Source organism: Convolutriloba macropyga, chromosome 2 (genome assembly GCF_964194025.1).
Source record: "Convolutriloba macropyga chromosome 2, txConMacr16.3, whole genome shotgun sequence".
Classification (NCBI taxonomy): domain Eukaryota; kingdom Metazoa; phylum Xenacoelomorpha; order Acoela; family Convolutidae; genus Convolutriloba; species Convolutriloba macropyga.
The window spans coordinates 40,637,895-40,657,296 of record NC_134469.1 but is presented as its reverse complement, the minus strand read 5'-3'; the positions used below and the strand labels follow the sequence as shown (position 1 = coordinate 40,657,296).

Genomic DNA, 19,402 nt, shown 5'->3' with positions numbered 1-19,402 from the left:
GTTTTTGGCTGCATCAGACTTTGGCCAGTTGAAAATAAATTGTGATCAAAATTAATTCGATCTCAGAGCCTGGCCTTGTCAGTATAATTTTGAGCGCACCTTGCGCCCCCGTGCGATTTGATGGTCTGATCAGCAAATTTCAACCCCGACTTCAACCTGGGAATGGCAAATGTGTCAAATTGTTTTTATGTAGAAGAAAACCGAACTAAGTATTTTTTGAACAAATTTCTATTTGCTGAGAAGTTGCTCTCAAATTGTCCTATCTTCTTATCAAGTCATTATATTTAGGACACACTTTCCACAGTTTTGAACGAGAGCGTCCTTGACTATGTCTATTTGGACCAAGAGTTTACGCTAACCATGCGTGCTCGGATATCGGGAGAGCCAGCGTACGAGCCAGGAATTTTGATCAAGTTCCCCACCTATTTGTGGTACGATTCTATCCACCCAGAATGCCAGTACACTTCCGAGGAGGGCCAGATTAGATGCACATTTGCAAACAAAGTCGACGGGGGAGAAACAATTGTTAAGAGCTTTTCCTTCATGTGTCGGGAAGATTCGGCAAAGTTTGAAAAACGAGAGCCTCTGAGACCGAATTTTGAGTTCATGTTTGTGACGACGAGTAATCTAACGGACGACAGTTCAGTCAGCAGAAATGCGACTGTTACAATATACAAAGAGGCAGACTTGAGACTAAGCGGGGCGTCTTCGCCCGCTACTGTAATTTACGGAGGACAGATTAGAGGTGCTTACAGCATCAAGAAAGGAGGGGACCTTAGATCCATTGGACAGCAGTTGATACACTCTTACGAGGTGTACAACTACGGACTATCTGATATTCCCACTTTGGATTTAGAGATTTTGTGGCCAGAAACATTAAACAATGGAAAATACCTTTTCTATGTTACACAAGAGCCCCAAGTTACCGATTCTCTTGATAACCGATACCCTATTACCAAATATCTCTGTTCAGGCTCGAATTTTGAAGTGGATCCGTTTGAAATTGGCGGTGAGAGCTCCTCGGGCAGAAACTCAAAAGGCCGAAAGCGACGCGCTAGTGGCAGTGACCCTCCTCCGTCTGAACAATATATTACGTCACAAGCGAGCGAAATGGTGATAGACTGTTTCAATAAAAAGGCACAATGTTCCAAATATTCATGCACCTTTAACGATATAAAGTCAAAAACAGGTGTCAAAGTAGCAATCAGAAGCCGAATTTGGAACTCGACGTTCGCTGAAGATCTGCCATCAACAGTAGATGTTTATAGCCATGCATATACAAAGATAGTGAGTAGTAACTACTTGCACCAGGAAGAAATCCAGAACGATCTTTCAAGTGTCCGAACCCGGGTTGTGAAGGATCCGAAATTGTTGAAACATCGCCAGATACCTATTTGGATTATCATACTTGCTGTAGTGGGTGGACTACTTCTATTGCTCATAGTAATTCTAATCTGTGCAAAATTGGGCTTTTTCAGACGAAAGAGACAAGTCAACAGGGCTAATAACTACCGGCCACCCCCACAACACACATTTCAGTTGGGCGAAATTGAAGATTTTGATTACCGAAATCACTTGGAGGCAGAACCCGCTGCTCCACGGACTACTTATATTACAACAACTAACGTAGCTCTCGGAAATGATGACAATGGTGGCACGGGGGGCTCTGACAAGAAACGTAGTAAGAAAGACAAGAGAGGCAGAAATTACGGAAGGAACCAGGAAATGACTGAGCCATATACTGGAGGTTACTGGGGTGATGTTTCTCATACATGATGATTTTGATAAACTAAATCCTGAGTTTGTAATGTCTGTCTGTTCCCACCCGAGTCACAGTCGGGTGTTTAGTTTGCAAGATCTCTCAAGATTAATATCCTGTCGTGACCATTTCATCAACTCAGTAAAAATTAGATAAGTCGACTGCAGCTGTTCTGTCTCAATTAAAATTATTCCGAATAAGCTCAAGTTGAAATAAAATTGACCAGCTTTTTTCCAGTTCCGCAAATAGAGCCTCAAAAGTGCATGGCTAATAGTAGGAGAGGGGTGCAAACCAGTCTTTGGGGACAGGCAGGGAGCCTCTGTGGTTGTGGAACATATTTGTGTTTTCAGAAATTGTCATAGCAGCTTATATTAGTGTGATGACAGTTCTGGTATTCTGATAAAAGTTCCATAATCACAGAGGAGGCGATTGTATTTAGTGAATGCTATTTTCTCGTGATGCATGGTTGTAACTTGTTCATATGTCATCGATTTCATCATAATCATCATCATCATCTTTATCACCTAACTTCCTTTATGGTGTTCCCGAATGTGTCCTCAATTGCCCTCAGATATGTCATGATTCATTTGTAAAACTGGGAATCTTCTGTCATTCGTTCAATTATGTCTTTTGTAATGTCTAATCAAGCAAAATTTTGCTCAAATGTGTTTTATCTCTCTTTTATATGTTCATTCCACTTCTCCGTCAATTTTTTGCTACTTTAAAATTATTGGATGAAATAAAAATTGGTACAACTGTTTTCAATCAAGGCAAGATTGGGGAAAAAGTCCGGTTGGCAGATACAGCTGGCAACTGACGTACTGCCATTATTACAATTTGAAGCTATTTAGAAAATTCAGGAAAGCTATTTAGGAAATTTTACTCCTAGTTGGGCGAGACCTTAACTAGATATGTTTATCAAAATGTCCCGATGCACCCATTCATTGGGTCATCATTATGATGAACTTATTTTACGCGTTTTTGTGGCATACGAGTTCCCTGATTGTTTCAGATATTTGATATGAGTATCTTTTCTTTTTCACCTCAGTGTTTTCTTAAATCCTCACTTTAAATTTATTATAATGCTCGCTATTATGTGTTGCGAAATTTGAAGTCTTGAGAAAAACCTAATGTAAATTATGCTTAGGATAAGCTGTACAGAGCTTGACAAGAAGCTCTAACTGTTCAATTTATGCTTGGTTAGAAAGGTCAAGTATTGATATTGAAAAAAATGGGTATGGAACCAATTAGATCACAGCGTGACCGGAACGAAATTCGGCAGAAACAATCTTGCGGTTTGCGCAGTTTATATAGGTTTTTCTCTCAAAATGTAAACGAATTTTGAATTTTTGCATTTTGCTCAATCCACATTTGAGTTAGAGTTGGTAATCCGGGAAAAGAGAGAATGGCTGTCTTTTAAAATCCATCCCTGAGGGATATTTTGCAGTAACTTGTAAAAAATGACCATCTTACGGTTAGTCCACTAGTCTTGCGCGAAAGGATGATGCTCCGTATCCAATACTGTTCCAGTTGCAAAGGAGTGGCTCAAAAATATTGTTTTCATTTTTTTGCTAATTGCTCTAATGCTCCAGAAGGCTATAGTCGAAAAATTCTTTTTAGATGTTAGTTGAATTCTGGGATTAATGTATTTTAAATTATGAAAGCAATTTAGATAGGTAGATAACAAAAGTATTAGACTAGACTAAAATTTGTAAACAAGTGCTGTTTCTATAATTTAATCCACTTGACCTCTCACCAAAACTTCAGCCATCTCATTTTAGAAAACAAGTTGATCACTAAATATCAACTATTGAGGTTAAATTAATAGCTCTCCTTATTCTTGAGCGACTAAAAACAAATACTCTGATAAGATTGAAATAAAAAATGACATTTTTTATTAAACCTAACAGCAATGCAATGTTTTGGAGCCTCAAGTGAACAGTAGTTTCGAAAAAAAAGTTTGATCGTTAAGTTCACAAACATGAACATCAAAAAATTTTGTCCAAATCTATTAATAATGCTTTTATAGTGTCAAAAAAGTTATTATAATTTACTAGGAAACACGTACAAAGTTATTTTTTGGTATTTTGGTAACTGATAATCAACTGTTCGTGCTGCTAAATTAAAAATGCTCTTTTTTGCTAGCACCCGTGAAGAGATTGATACCGTTGTCTGACATCAACTTTTTGAATTCTTCCAGACAAGTATCCAGACAGACGAGTCATGAGAGACCGTCGGGTAGACAATGGCACTTTTCAAAAAATAGTGATCAAAAAAAAGCAATCGCATACAAAGGAAACTTAAAAAACATTACAACTCAATTCAGTTCATTTGAATTGATAATGAATTGAATTGAATTGATTTTGAAGTTGTCCTATATATTTATATGCAAGAAGAAGTTGTGGAAACAGCAGAATCCACTATTAAAAATATAACAATCAAAAGTTTCTTCAGGAGTGCACGCTTGCAAATACTAACGTATTTTAATTAGGCGGCCTGATATTATTTGAATAAAAGCTTTATTAGCGTGTAATTTTGTATGATCAAGCTATTTTGAAGTTCATTGACCAGTTTTTCAACTTTTATAAAAGACATGGTCTCTTTTTCAAGCTCAGGAAGTATTGTTTCATTAAAAAACTACCGCTCAAAATTCTACCGCGATACCACAGAGAATTCCGATTTGAATTTCTTTTTGAGGTTTTTGTTTGTATTATGCGAGTGGTTTTCGAGCGAGTATTGTACAAAAAATTTTGAATTGCGGTCAAAATTTCATTAATCAATTTTTTGAATGTAACCCAAAGTATGATTTAAGGCCGAGTAAAAGCAGGTGTTTTATGTACACTTCTTTAATTGTTAAAATTTTGAATTCGAATAAAGTTTCAAGCATGGAGTCACTTGGTTTCTTCAAAGGAAAATTCTCAAATTTTTTTTTAACCTTTCAATTTTTTGCAACTTATTTAACGTTGTTCCACCGTAAACAAGAATTCCATACTCAAAAATTTATATGACCGTAGTTCTGTAGAACATCATGATGGTGTTGCGACTGCAAGTTTTCCTTAGACTGGCAATTATTTCTTTAATTTTAAAGAAATGTAGTCCACATGTGCTTCGAAAGTTAAATTTGCGTCTAGAATAACTCCTAAACATTTGTAGGGATTGCTTTTCCGATCTGAAATTCTTTGATAGTTTGTGTTTGGCTTGGTTTAAAAAAATCATTACAAATGTTCTTGAATCTTTGAAATCCGATTTATTTTGATGTAGCCAGTGCGAAACTGATTGAATATTGATATTTAATTTTTCAAAGTTGATCTTCTTTTGATAAAAAGGCTGGTGTTGTCGGCAGAAAAATACGGACTGGAGAATTTACAAGCGTCCACAAAGTCAGCAAAGTACTGTATAAACAATACAGGAACCAGAACAGAACCTTGAGGATTTGCAGTTTTTACTATCAGTTCTCTCGATTTTCTATTTTTCCGTATAACACACCGCGTTTTTGATTTGAGATATAAAAATCCAGGTTAGAACCTGACCCCTATATCCAAACTTTTCTAATTTTTTTCAATAGCAGCGAGTGATTTACAGTTTTGAATGCCTCTTTCAAACCTAGGAAAACCGTGGTGCTATTGTTCCCTTTGTCTTTTTCCAATCTTATGTTTTCTACTACTTTTACGAGTGCATCAACTGATGACCTCTGACTGCGGAACCCAAACTGATTTTCACCAAGAAATTTGAATTTCCTAATGTAGTCGACAATTTTGATTTTCTTAATTTTTTCAATAATTTTTCCAAATGACGGCAAAATTGAAATTGGTCGATAGTTATTGGGATCACTTTTTGATCCCGTCTTGAAATGCGATTTGGGAGTTGCTCGTTTTAGGCTATTTGTAAAAACTCCGCTCAAAAAACTTTCTTTGATATAAATAACTAAAAAAGGCGCTAATTTTAGTCAAATCTTTTTGTAAAGTTGTTAGTGATCAGATCCACAACATGCAAAAAAAAATTTGTAGGCTTAGTATTTGTGAGAGCTCTTCTACCGCATTTGTTTCATACATCATCATCGATTATTCTTCAGTATAATTAGATGAAGGAAAGTTTACTTGAGGTCCTTGATTTTACTATTTCATCTGCATTATTTACAAAGTGTTCATTGAAATAGTCAGCTTTAGTACTGGGGTCATCAGTTCCATTATTATTGAAAACAATGTCATAATTCACGTCACTTCTTCTGTTTCTGCCTATCATTTTGTTTTTCATTGTGTACATTTTCCTTGAGTCCCCACCACAGTTCTGAGTGTTGTTTTTCTATGAAAGACTTTTTTGCGTCGTTCTTGAATTGAGTGCTCTTGCTTTTCAGTTGAAGATATCTGTTTTTATTGAGGTTATTTTTGTCCTTGGCCATTTGGTTCTTGCGTTGTTTCTCCTCGAAAAACATTTTTTAATCGATTTGTAACCCATTGGTTTCTATTTTTGTTTTGTTTGATTTTAACCAAAGGCTGGTATTTGTCGACTACAGAATGTAAACAATTACAAAATGCGTTGAGAGTTTGATCCGTATGCTTGTTTTGAAACATGATTAGGTTTTTTCCATTTCCTTTTTGTTTTTTTTTCAAACAATGTTTTGTTGCTGAAAACAGACATACTACGACGTTTAAAGGTTTTTATCTTGCGTTTTGTCATATTTTTTGTTAGACAAAAACTACAGGATTGAAATCTGTAATGTCATATTTGATGGATTCTACTGCATTGATTTTTATGGGTTTTTGTCAGACATAAATCGAGGGATGTTTTGGCTGTCGACGTTTCTCTTGTTATACCCGATTCCATCAGGTTCATACCATTACTAGAGATAACATTTTCAAATCGTTTTTTTTATAAGAGTTTTTATAGGAGAGGGAAATTGAAGTTACCATCGTAATCTGTCTGAAATTGGCGTAATCGGGGAGACTTCAGCTTCTATTTCATCATCATCAAAGTCAAATAACTCGGGTCCATAAAGACTTTTTCCGGTGGGAAATCAAATTACCAGCATCTTCCGATTGTTTCTTTTGGCAAGTTGATTGAATGAAAAATGAAGCAGTTTTTCAAGCATGCTATTATAGAGAACTTGCAATGATTGAGACTTTTTTTTAAACAATTCTAGCGCCGAAATTAGCTTTAATGATTCTTTTTTTCAAAATTTTGCAAATTACCGGTAGTTCAAAGAGGAGGTTGATTATAAATAGTTCGAAAATAATAAATTTAGGTTTTCCTCGCTTCAAGGCGGCTTTGCGTAAATATTTACCCAAGACAGGATATAGAATCAATAGCCTGGATTTGGTGAGATGAGCTCAGATTCGTTTTCCTAAAGACCTGGTCAGTTGAAGTTAGTTATGTCACTAAAATTTATTCTCGCAATAAATTTGCTGCGATTCTAAATGATAACTTTGTTAAGACGGGTAGGGATAAAACGAATGCAATTGTTCTCACAAAACATAGTTTATGTTCAAAAGTGTGATATCTTTTGAGAGTTTACAGAAAATTAATGAAAAGCAATAAAAATATTGCATATTTTCGCATAGATTGTGAATTTTGACTGCGTTACCATAAATTTAATCTACACTCAATTTCGGGTAATTTAATCTACACTCATTTTCCGAATTTTTCAATACGGGTATTATTTTCAAGTGATTTTTCGATTTTCCATGGTCTTAGAAGGTGTGTAGAAAAGAGGAAAAATGAGTAAAAAATGTACCGTACAAAGATAAGTGAGTAAAAAATATTCTCCATCTGGGGGTTTGCTGCTTTCCTGATCCTGACACATAGCACTTGTTTTTCTTCAGGCGTTGTCGAATATCTCAAGGTACTTGGAGTACAGTCGTAGGTTCTCAAGAAAACGTTCTACTTTTTTTCGTTTTCCACTCTCTCATTTTGGCTTGTCGGTGAAAAATATCATTTTAATAGAAAAAATCCGAATAAAAATTATACCCGAGTCGAGACCGAATGGTTATCTTGTAAGAACTTGCAAGTTTCTGGCAGAAACTTACAAGGCGATGCATCGCCTTGCAAGTTTTTCTTCCAAAAACTTGCAAGTTCTTACAAATTAACCATTCCACTTGCAAGCTCTTACAAGTTATCCATTCGACTTACAAGGCTCCTACAAGTTAACCATTCGACTTACAAGTAACTTACAAGTTAACCATTCGCACACACACCACGCGCACACACACACACACCACGCACGCAAACACACACGCGCACACACACATGCACGCACACATACACACATATATGCACTAAACCGTAAATAAAACGTTGCCAGACATGAATGTAAATGGACGTTTGGAAAAAATAGAATTTGGAAAAGTGTGAATTAAATTCAAAAAAGAGTAAAAAAATGAAGGGCCACTAAATTTTTTTGAGAAAATAGTCACATATGAATTTGAAAATTCAATCAAAGTCAATGTTTTGGGAACGTTTTTAAAAAAGCGATCGTGAAGAAGCTAACTGAGACCTACAGTTTTTTAAATGAATTGCAAAAGGATCTCTCTTGAATTGATAAAATTCAAAAAGTAACCATTTTATCTAATTACTTCGATTTGTATTATGTTACCCAAACAGAGCAACTAACTCCCACTCGCTTTCTACGGTAAATGGCTGAATGTTAAATTGAATTAACCAATAAGTGTTATGCTCGACCGGAACGAACTTGCAAGAAACTTACAAATTAGCCATTTGCCTTGCAAGTTCTTACAAATTAACCATTCGACTTACAAGTTCTTACAAGTTAACCATTCGACTTGCAAGTTCTTACAAATTAACCATCTTTTGCAAGAAACTTGCAAGTTGTTACAAGTTAACCATTGAGTCTCGACCCGGGTAACTTCCAGTACCATGGTTTTTGCTGTTAGCATTAGAAATGTTTTTGCCTCGGGAATATGTAACTTTATAATCTCGTTTTTTGGAGCTTATATATTTTGTGTTTTTCATTTTTAGTTCATAATTTCCTACAAATCCACGAATGAAAAGAGTTTGCCTTTTTCATTTTTGCGTGCGTTTTTGACGCATTCACAAAAAAATTGTTTTTGCTTCACTTTTCATTTATCATGATGAGAATTCATCTACATAAACCCAATTACTACATAAATTTATCGTAATTGGGGGATTGAAAAACCTTACAAGAACCCTGCAAGTTGATAAGAAATTTCAATAATATTTTTGTTCTACGTTTTCAGTTTACTAATATTATTTTGTGCCTCAACCACCCATTGCACTTTTTGAGGTAGATTAGCTGTTGTTGGTTCTAACTTTGAATAAGATTTCAGTGGCTTCAAAGAACCCCTATCTCGTTCAATGCAAGCACAACGCTCAAGTTAGCTTTTTAACCAATATAAAATACAATACTTTGAAATTCCTCTGGATTATCCTGATTATTCTCATCTAGTGGTCCAGCCATTCCTCTAAGCTTTCCTTCCTCCTTTTTTGGGAACAGAAGTCTGACTTGACCGATTATATTTTTCTTTCCATTTCTCCAGTCAACAGAAATAAATTTGCTGCTAAATTCAACCTTTTCAGCCATAAGATTTTACCGTCAGGGGAAGTAAATCAGCATTAAGGCTTTACCCAGTCAACTATAGGGGCTCTAATTGTAAAATTCATTCCTTAACTCTGTTCATTATACGCTTCCCGCCCTTCCATTTTTGCCCATTTTCATTCTCAATTGATAGCAGTGGTCTCTTAGGGTCTATTTTGAAGCAAGTAAAGTTACCCAATGCGTGTTCATTAGTAGAATGTAAGTTAATCTTTCCTCAGCCCAGTTTTGTAATTGGGAATATTTTCCTCCGCGTTGCTGATTTTTACGGGCTCCAATAATCAGAGCAGTGTCTCTTGCAGCTCGCTTTACAAAATGTTCTTTTGATTCGCAGCCTTAATGCAAAAATTCGGTTAGTTATTTGAACAGTATGTTCCCGCTCCAAAACAGCATGAGGCAATCTCTGTTTTAGCTACTACTGTTTTCCCATACTTTGTGTGTGTTTGTGTGTGTGTGTGTGTGTGTGTGTGTGTGGGGGGGGGGGTTATATGGCACAACTACAGTGAAACTGGAACTGTTCGGGATTTGCACCAGCATCTCTTACCCGCAAGCCTCTTGTGCTGTATGCATTGCACCTGATAATTACCTTAAACTCTAAAACTTACCGTTTCTTTTAGAACCCTTTTTTCTGTTTTTTCTTGTTTCTCCGATGCTTCATCTTTCTAGACAAGTATACGCTGATCAAGTGAGGTTCTTTTCAAGCAATTTGGATATTCTTTTATGCACAGTTTACATTAGACCAATCTCTCTGAACCTTCTTACACGTTTTGAACATTTGCATCCACAACACGCTAGATGTGATATTTTTTGTTGCTGGCTATGCCTAATAAAGCATTAAACCAAAATAGATACGCAGTATAATTTGGCGTTGCATTAAACTTGTAGACAATTTTTAATATGTTCTGAAGTTTAATTCGACGCCAAATTATACTGCAAAACGAGCTTGGTTTAATGATTTTTTTTATTTTGGGCATAACAAGCAACAAAAATATCACATCTAGCTTGGTTGTGGATACAAATGTTCAAAATGGCTAAGAAGAGTTAGAGAGAGCGGTCTAATGTAAGCTGTGCATAATAGAAGATTGGCACCGCTTGAAAAGAATCTCGCTTAATCGGCGTATACTTGGCTAGAAGGATGATACATTGGAGAGACAAGAAAGAACGGAAAAATGGCTTCTAAAAGAAACGGCAAATTTCGAGAGTTTAAAGCGATCAGGTTTACTGCATAGACCAGAAGAGGCTTGCAGATTTAGCATTTTTTTTGCTCTTCAAATGCGTATTGAGACTTCTTCTGGTGGTCCATTATTTGAGAGGAGACGTTCAAACGTAAGAGGAGAGTTTTCAAAACCGCATTATAAAGGCTTTTCAAGATTTTTGTCGAAGCCACATAAAAGTATTGTAAACTTCGATTAAAAAAATTTTTGGAAATACTGTTTCCAGTTCCGTTTGTTTTATCGTCCTTCCGGTCTTTGTTGTTTTAGTTTGTTCAGCAGAATATAATTTTTTCTATTTTTTGTTCATATTTAATGTTTTTTGTTGGATAATTAAAATTTTGGTTTTTACGTTTCGTTTGCAAGGTTTCAGCCAAATTTTAACTTCGAGTCAGTTCCGGATTCTTCTTGCTAAGCTATTTGTTTGCTCAAAAGACTTATATTTTGAGATTTGTGGATGTAGCTATATTGGTGAGAACAAAACAGTAAATGAGCAAATAAAAATTCGAGTTTAAAAAATTTTCTAAAATATTTTTGAGAAGAGTAAGAACACGCACAGTGTAGTTGGATATAATTGAAGACAACAGTCTACCGAAGTTTGGATTCATCAAGAATAAGTATAAAGTCAACGTCATAAGTGCGTTATAAAAAGCAACGTATTTTTTAGGCAAAGACCAATGCGTTAACGTATTATCGGCAACACGTATAGGTATTGGTACGATCATAGCCACGAATTAAGCTTACGGCGAACATATCAACGTATTAACTCATCGATTATAGCAACAAGTGGTTTTTTAGACAACAATTTTTGATGCTCATTTGGCCGGTATTTTGCTTGATAACGAATCAGTTCAATGCCAGCCACCATTTGTACCAATGCATCCAAAAACCAGGAAAACATTGCGCTGAATCATGTCTTATTTGATAGGTCTTATGATTATATTTACTTGAAATTATGTTATTTGCACTTTTTCCGAGCATTGTACTTAAATTGGAACAATTTCTAAGCGTATTTAAATACGCGATTCTGATTGGCTAATAAAATGACGCATTTTGATATATTACTCGCTTTACTCAGTAACATCTTCCGGCCAAGAAGAAGATGTTGGGAGAATCGGTACATTTTAAAAGCGGGCGAACGAGCGATCCGGTAGACGGGCACAGGACCGCGCAGCGCGCGACGCTGTCGGAACCGTAACGGAATTCAGTGATCTGAACAGTTGGGTAGTAACCCCTTGGGTTGGACTCTTCAACTACCCAAATCAAATCACCGGTCTTAAGGTGTTGCTCGGCAGGCGTCTGCCTTTTGGAACGTCGGTTCAGCGTCGGTACGTACTCTTTGATCCAACGTGACCAAATTGTTTTAGCATACGACTGTGCGTGGGCGTACCGTTGACGATGATCGAACTCGTCTAACCCAACGATTGACGAAGTTGCTGTTGCTTGGTTACGGAGTAGGAAATGATTAGGTGTTATTGCGCCTAGGTCGGACTGGTCGGCGCTTACGGACGTTAACGGGCGGGTGTTCCACTTCTCGATATTCTCGCGTATTTCTTTTTCCGCGCCCACAAAGTTAATGCCATTGTCTGACGAAATAATGACAGGTGCACCCCGACGGGAGACGAACCGCTCCACTCCCATTACACACAAACTGGCGTCCATGAACGGAACGATTAGTTAAGCATGTGAAGAGCAAACCTCACCTCTTCTCGGTAGTCCTACGTACAGTAACGTAAAACGGGCCAATGTAGTCGAAACTGGTGTTTGGGAAGGGAGCAGACTGGAATGCGAGTGTTTCTTCTTGGATGTCAGCCATGATTGGTTGGATAGTGGCAGCTCGGTACTTTCTGCACGTGACGCAGTTGGATTTAATTGAACGCTGTGAGGATCGTAATTTGAGGATTGTAAAAGGTTCTTGTACTTTAGCCCGCAGGTAGTCCTTACCTTGATGATGATGTTTAACGTGGTTGTGCCTAAGGATAAACTTTACAAATGCATGGCGTGCGGAACTATAGGATGTTTTACATCAAAGTCAACTTCGACCAACCGTTTGATGCGGCCGGCCGATCGGATTAGACGAGTTGGCCCAATAAAAGGAGAAAGCGGAGCAGTACTGCTACTCCGTTTAACGGGTTTGTTTTTGAGGAGATCTTTTCTCTCTGCATTGAATGACTCTCCTTGGACAAGATACTGGAGATGACGCTCGGCTTCATCAAGCTCTGTGGGGTCTATGATGCTACCATCGGCATTACGGTAACATTCGTGAGAAGGTAACAAGCGGAGTGCGAACGCTGTTATCCGTAGCAACTTCTGATAAGAATTGTACTTATCGAAGGGAATTAGTTGCGAGGCCTTTCCTTAGTTGACTTGATTATGGATGCGGCCATTGATGTTTTCGTTTCATCAATTTCCTCAGTTACTATACCAAGTTTGATGTTTTTGTCTACTTCGATGCTTGGACCGAACGGGAATTCCTTGGTTTTTAAGAAATCTGAACTCCGCACGCAGCTACTTGATTGCAAGATCTCAGCGGACATACAACGAGTACCGGCATCTTCCGGATTATTGCTTGAGGAAACGTGGTTATATTCGTCAACGCTAGTGTGTTCTAAAATCTCGCATACAGTTGTACAATCTCGCATCTTCATACAGTTTGCAATAAATATTGGCTGCTAACTTGAGGAGTGAAACCACTGTAAGACAGTAGTGCTATCGGTCCATATAAAAAATTGTTAACATGCACAGTAATGGATCAACAGATGTCTTGCTTCAACCGAGAGGCCAGTAGGGCAGCTTGCAGCTATAGCTTTGGAATTGTCGTCACTTTCATTGGTGCTACGCGAGCTTTAGCCAGGACAAATGCAAGCTCTGTTTTTGGCCCACTAGAAGTATTTACTTGTGCTCGGAGAAATGCAACGGCGCTGAAGACCTCCTGAGAACTATCGCCAAACATGTGTAGTTCCAGGTGCTCAAAATTTTTCGAAAAGTAGCTCCTTGGTATAGTGATTTTAGCAAGCTTGGGTAGCTCTACTCTCCATTCGAGGAACCTTTCAACTGTGTCTTTTGTAATTCCTCATCCCAGTGCTGCCCGCTGACACACCAGATGTCCTTTTGTAACAATTGGGCACCAACGGTAAATGGTGCCACTACGCCGATGGGACCAAATACCTTAGAGACTAGGCTCAATACCAAGCGTTGTGTTAAAGACTTAGTTACTGTACTGGAGGTACCCCTACTCACAACTAGAGTATCATTGTTGTGATCCCATTTCAACCCAATCACGTGCGAAGATTCCTCCTTAGATGAGGCAACTATTTTTGGTTCGGTGGACTGAGGTGACCCATCAATTCGGTCAGACCGATTTGGTGCATTTCTTACAAACTTAGTAAGCTTGAACCCACCTAAATGGATAAGATGCGCCAATTCCTTCGATCTATTGAGAGGCCTCTCAGGCGATTCCACTGAACCCAAGTAATCGTCCATGTAGAAGTTTTCTAAGACGGCTTTGTTTGCTTCCGGTTAATGACGAGTCTTTAGCCCCGAATTTATGGCGCGCGTATTGATACACTACAACATCTGATGTGGCGTCTTCCCTCCACAAAAAACGCAGTGATGGCTGGTCACAGTGAGGGACACCCACCTGGATGAACATATCCTCGATATCTGTGGACACGGTGAGTTGATGTTGACGAAACCTAAGTTGCACAAGGATTAGGTTTTTGAGCAGGTCGGAGCCAGTGAGCAAAGATTTATTCAAAGAAGTACCTGGAAATTTGCTGCGCCATTTAGCAATCTACGCACTTTCCCCGGTTTGATCGTGTTGATTACGGGATGATGTGATAGGTACCACTCTTTATCCGACTGCTGTTCGACCATGTGAGTATCAGGAATTTGAATTACGTAAACTTTTTCCAGGTCTTCACTGATAGTCTTAGCGCACTGTTCTTTCGATGTTGTATCTCTCGAGAGCCACTTTTCGAGAGACTTGAGCTGTACCAGTGACCCAAAATAGTTATTTGGGAGCTGGATGTTGTCATCATCCTATAACATACCAACATCGTACCTTTGGCCGCTATGGAAAGTTGTTGTTGCAAGTTTTTTCCTATGCGAGCTTTGGCTGTCAATCGTGGGTCAACCTGCTTGTACGCACTGTACGATTCCATATCATACCAAGACTTAACCTGACAAGCTAAATTTTAATCTTGTTCCGCATTGGCTTTGAAACACGCTGAGACTAAACTTGAACTTGACGGAAGTGGGCCGCTTAGAACCCAACCTATGCGCAAGCGAGCAGCGAACGATGAGCACTTTTCGTTGGCTGGAAAGTACTCTAAGGGGCGGATGTCATGGTAGACATCCTCTCCAAGTATCATCTCACTTTTTCCACAGCTATAACTTACAGGATCTAGGACAGCCAGATGTGGATAAGTTTTTTGCATGGACTTAACGTCAAAGATGTCGGAACATACATTTAATGTTTCCCTAACATAGGGACGTACAGTGAATGCTTCAAAGTCTTGATCTTTATGAGGTGTGACAGTCAATTGAACCACTTTTGTGTCGATGAGTTCTTCCGTGTTTATACCCTTGACGATCAGACAAACCAAGCCTATCTGCGAGACTATCGGACACCCAAGAGTTACTGCAAGCGGTATCGCATAGAACCAACGCCGTAGTTTTAGTACCAAAAGAATTAGTCAGTTTCAATTCCGTGACCTGAAGGAGGCCTTTGACATCCGTCACAGAAGTCAAAGTGGTTGTTTTCCTTGATTGCTGTTGGCCGGTAGGTGGCTTCCTAGTACCTCCATTCGACTTCAAAGTATTGATGTTGTTATTTGTAGAGGGTTAAGTTGGAAAAACCATTACAGCTCCGTGAAGTAAGGTGTTATGTGAGCTGCTGAAACCATCTTTTCTACATTTTCGGGGAATTTTGCACTGCCTGAACATATGTTCATCACGCAAACAAGAGAAAGGGAGATTTGCCTCAGCCACGACCTTGGCTCTCTGCGTGGGGGTCTTTTCTTTAAAGACAAGGCATTCCCACAGCCGTTGGCTCCCTTTGCATACAATGCTACTAGAGATTGATGTTGACGGAGAACTCTGTTGCTGCTTAAGATTAATTTTGTGTTGCGTGTTTGCAACAAATGCCTTCGAAGCAACTTCTGTTCTTGTTACTGAGTTGTTGGTATCCTCAGTCCTCGCTTTAGTTGTGGTATTCTTCATTAAATTTTGCGCTTCGGCCTTTTCCTTTAACCAGCCTTTAAAGTCCAGAAGAGCAGGTTTCACCCATTGCTTTTTGACTGTGAAGAGTGACAATGACTCTTTCATATTGGGTGGAAGCTTCTGTACGGCTGTGTTGAGAAGCGCAGCGCTCTTCAATTCCGAATTGCATGAGAGCGATTTAAAGACCCCGACAAGACTTGAAATGCCCCCTGAAAAATTAATGATGTTGTCGCCATTGTGCAATCTTCAATGGTGGAAAGCTTCTGAAATTGTTTAAATGGACACTTACGACCACCTGTGGTTGGCCAAATTTACGTTCTGAGGTCCTCAGTGCGTCTTTGTACATTGCGCCGCAGTAGGCGAACTCAGCTATTGCGGTTTTAGCTGTACCTCTTACAAGGGTCTTAAGGTATGTCAATTTTACATTGTCAGTTAAGGACTGAGAGTCAATTGCGCTTTTGAACTGACCATACCATTCGTTCCACTGTAGGAGATCACCATTGTATTGAGACATTTTCCATTCAGGTAGCTGATCATTCCTCTGGCTCGTTATGGCGTCAGCCAACGCCTTGATAAGGTTTACGTTTTCGACTGCTAGCGCCGTAGGTGGGATGCTGTGGGCCACCCCTATACAACGGTGCGCGTGCTGTATGACCGTACATCGGAGGAATAATCGGCATGACAAAAGGCGGATCGATGTTAGTTGCCGTACTGAATGGGTTTCCTTGGTTGCTACAGGTTGCTGCGTGGTTGCTGTTATTATTTTGTGGCGCAGTCGTTTGTGAAATGGCATGGTTGATGGCGTAGTTAGCGGTGCTTGGGGGTAGCGTCGGTTGAAAGTTGTTGAGGACGGTTGCAGTATTCGACACCGGGTTTAAATTTGGGGTTTATTCTGAGGGAAATGCCACAAGTTTGGGTCAGGGTCACGGTTAAGGGGAGATTTCAGTGCTTTGGGACACGGTAACTGATAAGCTTGAGGGGAAAAGATGGGGTTACGCGTTAGTTTATTCAAGGTGGTACTTGAGATGCTATACTGTGAGGGATTACGGGAACCTGACAGTTAACTAAATGATGCGGCGCGATTACGGGCGGCTGGTTCGTGTTCCGGTTTGGAGATGAAGAGTAGTTAACCAGGGGATGGGTATTAGGGAGTTGAGTTGCGTTATGGAATTTAAACTGAGGCAAACTTTGTTGTTGTTGTGGAGCATGAGGATTAGAGAGATTTAATTGACCAGGCATACTGGAGCTTTTTGGACAACAGATTGCAGCGAATTGATCCGTGAACTGATTTTACCTGCGGGTTTGTTGACGGATCAGGTACAAAAATGTTTGACCCTGTTGGTACCAGCACAGGTGTCGGTGGCCGAGTGCTTTGCATATGTGGCAGAAGTGATGGAGGTGCGAAAAAATTTTGCACGGCGGTGTGACATTGGTTCCCTTGATTCTCAACACCACAACCTGTTCGACTATTTGCCTGGTTCACTTTTCGGCCATTGCCATTTTGCTGCATTTGAGCATTGAGGTATTCTCGATACAGCGCCTCCTGCTGAGCAATAGAGATGGCAACTCCTGGCATGGTGTACTGAGATAGCATTTCGAGAAGATTTAAGTTACGGGCAACATTACTTGTGTTTTCTGAAGGATTACTAGGGGCATTATCGTGAACAGGAGGGTCAGCGGTTGCTCAACCAGGACGAGAATAATTTAACTCACTTGCAGCAGTCAATGATTTACCTGGTGGAGGCGAATTTATCCAATCCCGAACAAGTCTCTGACTTCTATCTGATCTCCTATCTTCAAGCAAATTCAGTTCACATGAGTGGTGACTAAACAATGAACGATTATCCATTAATTCGGCCTCATCTAATTTAGCTGCTGCAACACGCTGGCGGTGATCTTCTTCCAATTCTTGAAGTGCCATCTGCTCCATTTATATTTCAAGCTCCTTTTTTCTCATAGCAGTTTCGTGATTTTGCTTAGCATGGCGCATGGCAGCGTGTTCTTGTTTTTCAGCCTCTTCACGTTTTAGTTTTGCCATGAGAAAGTAATGTTCACGATGGCTAGGCATTGATGATGCTGTCGGTTGAAGGTTGTTGAACTTATCTTAGACTGCCCTTCAGGATTAACTCCCTCGCAAACAGTGTCTCTTGAACTTATCTTAGACTGCCCTTGAGGATTATAGCCCTCGCAAACGATGTCTCGGTCAGCAGTTGAGTCAATATAGCTTCTAGCCGCAAGCAAGAATTTATCATTGTTCTTAGTTACATCATCCAACCATTGCTCAAGGACAGGGTAAATTGAATCTGGGATTTCGGCTTTACTGGCCCAGTCAAATAGTTCTTCATTTTTCTACAACAATTTGCTGAAAACATCCTTTAACTTAGAAACGAAGCGTTCAACTTTAACCCTCCTGTCTTAACGATCTATGGTATTTGTGATGTCCTCATGGATGTTAAGTAACTCAGATTCTAGATTAGATCTTGCATTAAAGAGTTTTTTCAATTTTTCTTGCTGTTCGGCCATGATATTGAAATGGTTAATTTATCAATGTAGAGTAGTTTTCATCCAAACACGTTGAATGAGGTTTATACCGAACCCAAACGACAACGACTTGATAGTCAAGACGCCGAAGAGCAGGAAAAAAGTTACCGAGTGATGAATTACTCGGCAAAAGTAAGTAACGAGAGTCAGAGAGTGTCTAACGTGCTCTTAAGCAACGTGAGACTAAACCGAAAGACAGCCAACCCGCGATAAAGGGCCGGGAGGACGAAGCGCAATGAAACGGGAGACGGAACGGACGGGGCGTGAAGGACGGGTGAACGGCGCAAAATGAAACGGAAAACGGAACGGAATGGGGAAAACGCGGGTGGGAAACGGGCGAAGCAAGGGACGGGATGGAAACGCGGCACAAGGGCGCAAGAAGAAACGGGAAACGCGACGGACGGGATGGAAATGTTGGACAACGGGTTCACGACGCGGCGGGAAAACGGACGGTTAGAACCGAGGCGTTGAGCGAGTAGCGCGCAACGAAACGGAAAGACGGGAAGGAACTGGCGGGAGACGATTAAGCAGTGACCGGGGAGGTCGGGAAGTACTATTCTAGCAGACCACAGCATCAAACTCAACCAAACAAACTAGCCGTAACTCCAGAACAAACTTAAGTCACACCCTAAGAAGGAGGAGAGATGCTACTGCAGGAGACAAACTAGCACAAATCATTATGGGGGATAATATATACCAAAAACAAACTAATTTACGGCAAAGCAGTAGTATACTAAATGGATGAAAAGAGCACGAAAAATACTGGCAGTAACTCCAGAATAAACTTAGGTCACACCCTAGCAATTTTCAAACCTAGCAATATTCAAAAGTTAAATAATATGTAGCAATCTATGACAGCTGGAAAAATTAAGAAACAATATAGCCATAACTCCAGAGCAAACTTAAGTCCCACCCTAGAAGGCAAAAACCCAAACCAACTAACAATCATACAGTTACACGCAAACATACAGCAGTAAAAATCTTTGTACTACAACAGGGGTGCTAGTAAATTAGTAAGTTGGAAAATTTGAGGAACCAACTAGCTGTAACTCTAGAACAAATTTAAGTCAAACCGTAGAAAGCAACAAGACTAAAACAACC

General features: G+C 39.4%; 2 protein-coding genes across 8 annotated transcripts in view; both read left to right on the top strand.

The window, feature by feature from the left end:
• LOC142358657 (integrin alpha-3-like) overlaps positions 1-2,517 on the top strand; it is a 44,515-nt gene extending 41,998 nt beyond the window's left edge. For all 6 annotated transcript variants that reach the window (XM_075410145.1, XM_075410146.1, XM_075410147.1 and 3 more), the window contains exon 9: positions 289-2,517. In XM_075410145.1, the coding sequence (XP_075266260.1) occupies positions 289-1,776 (1,488 nt within the window). In that variant the 3' untranslated portion in view covers positions 1,777-2,517. The remainder of the gene's footprint in view (positions 1-288) is intronic.
• Positions 2,518-9,249: 6,732 nt separating this feature from the next.
• The window catches only part of LOC142335274 (high affinity cationic amino acid transporter 1-like), an 81,825-nt gene continuing 71,672 nt past the window's right edge, over positions 9,250-19,402 (top strand). Inside the window, exon 1 of one of the 2 annotated variants that reach the window (XM_075383703.1) lies at positions 9,250-9,527. The gene's annotated coding sequence lies outside the window, so the exon portion shown is untranslated. Of the gene's footprint in view, positions 9,528-9,553; positions 9,679-19,402 lie in introns of those variants that run through there. The other variant, XM_075383702.1, reaches the window with a different exon arrangement.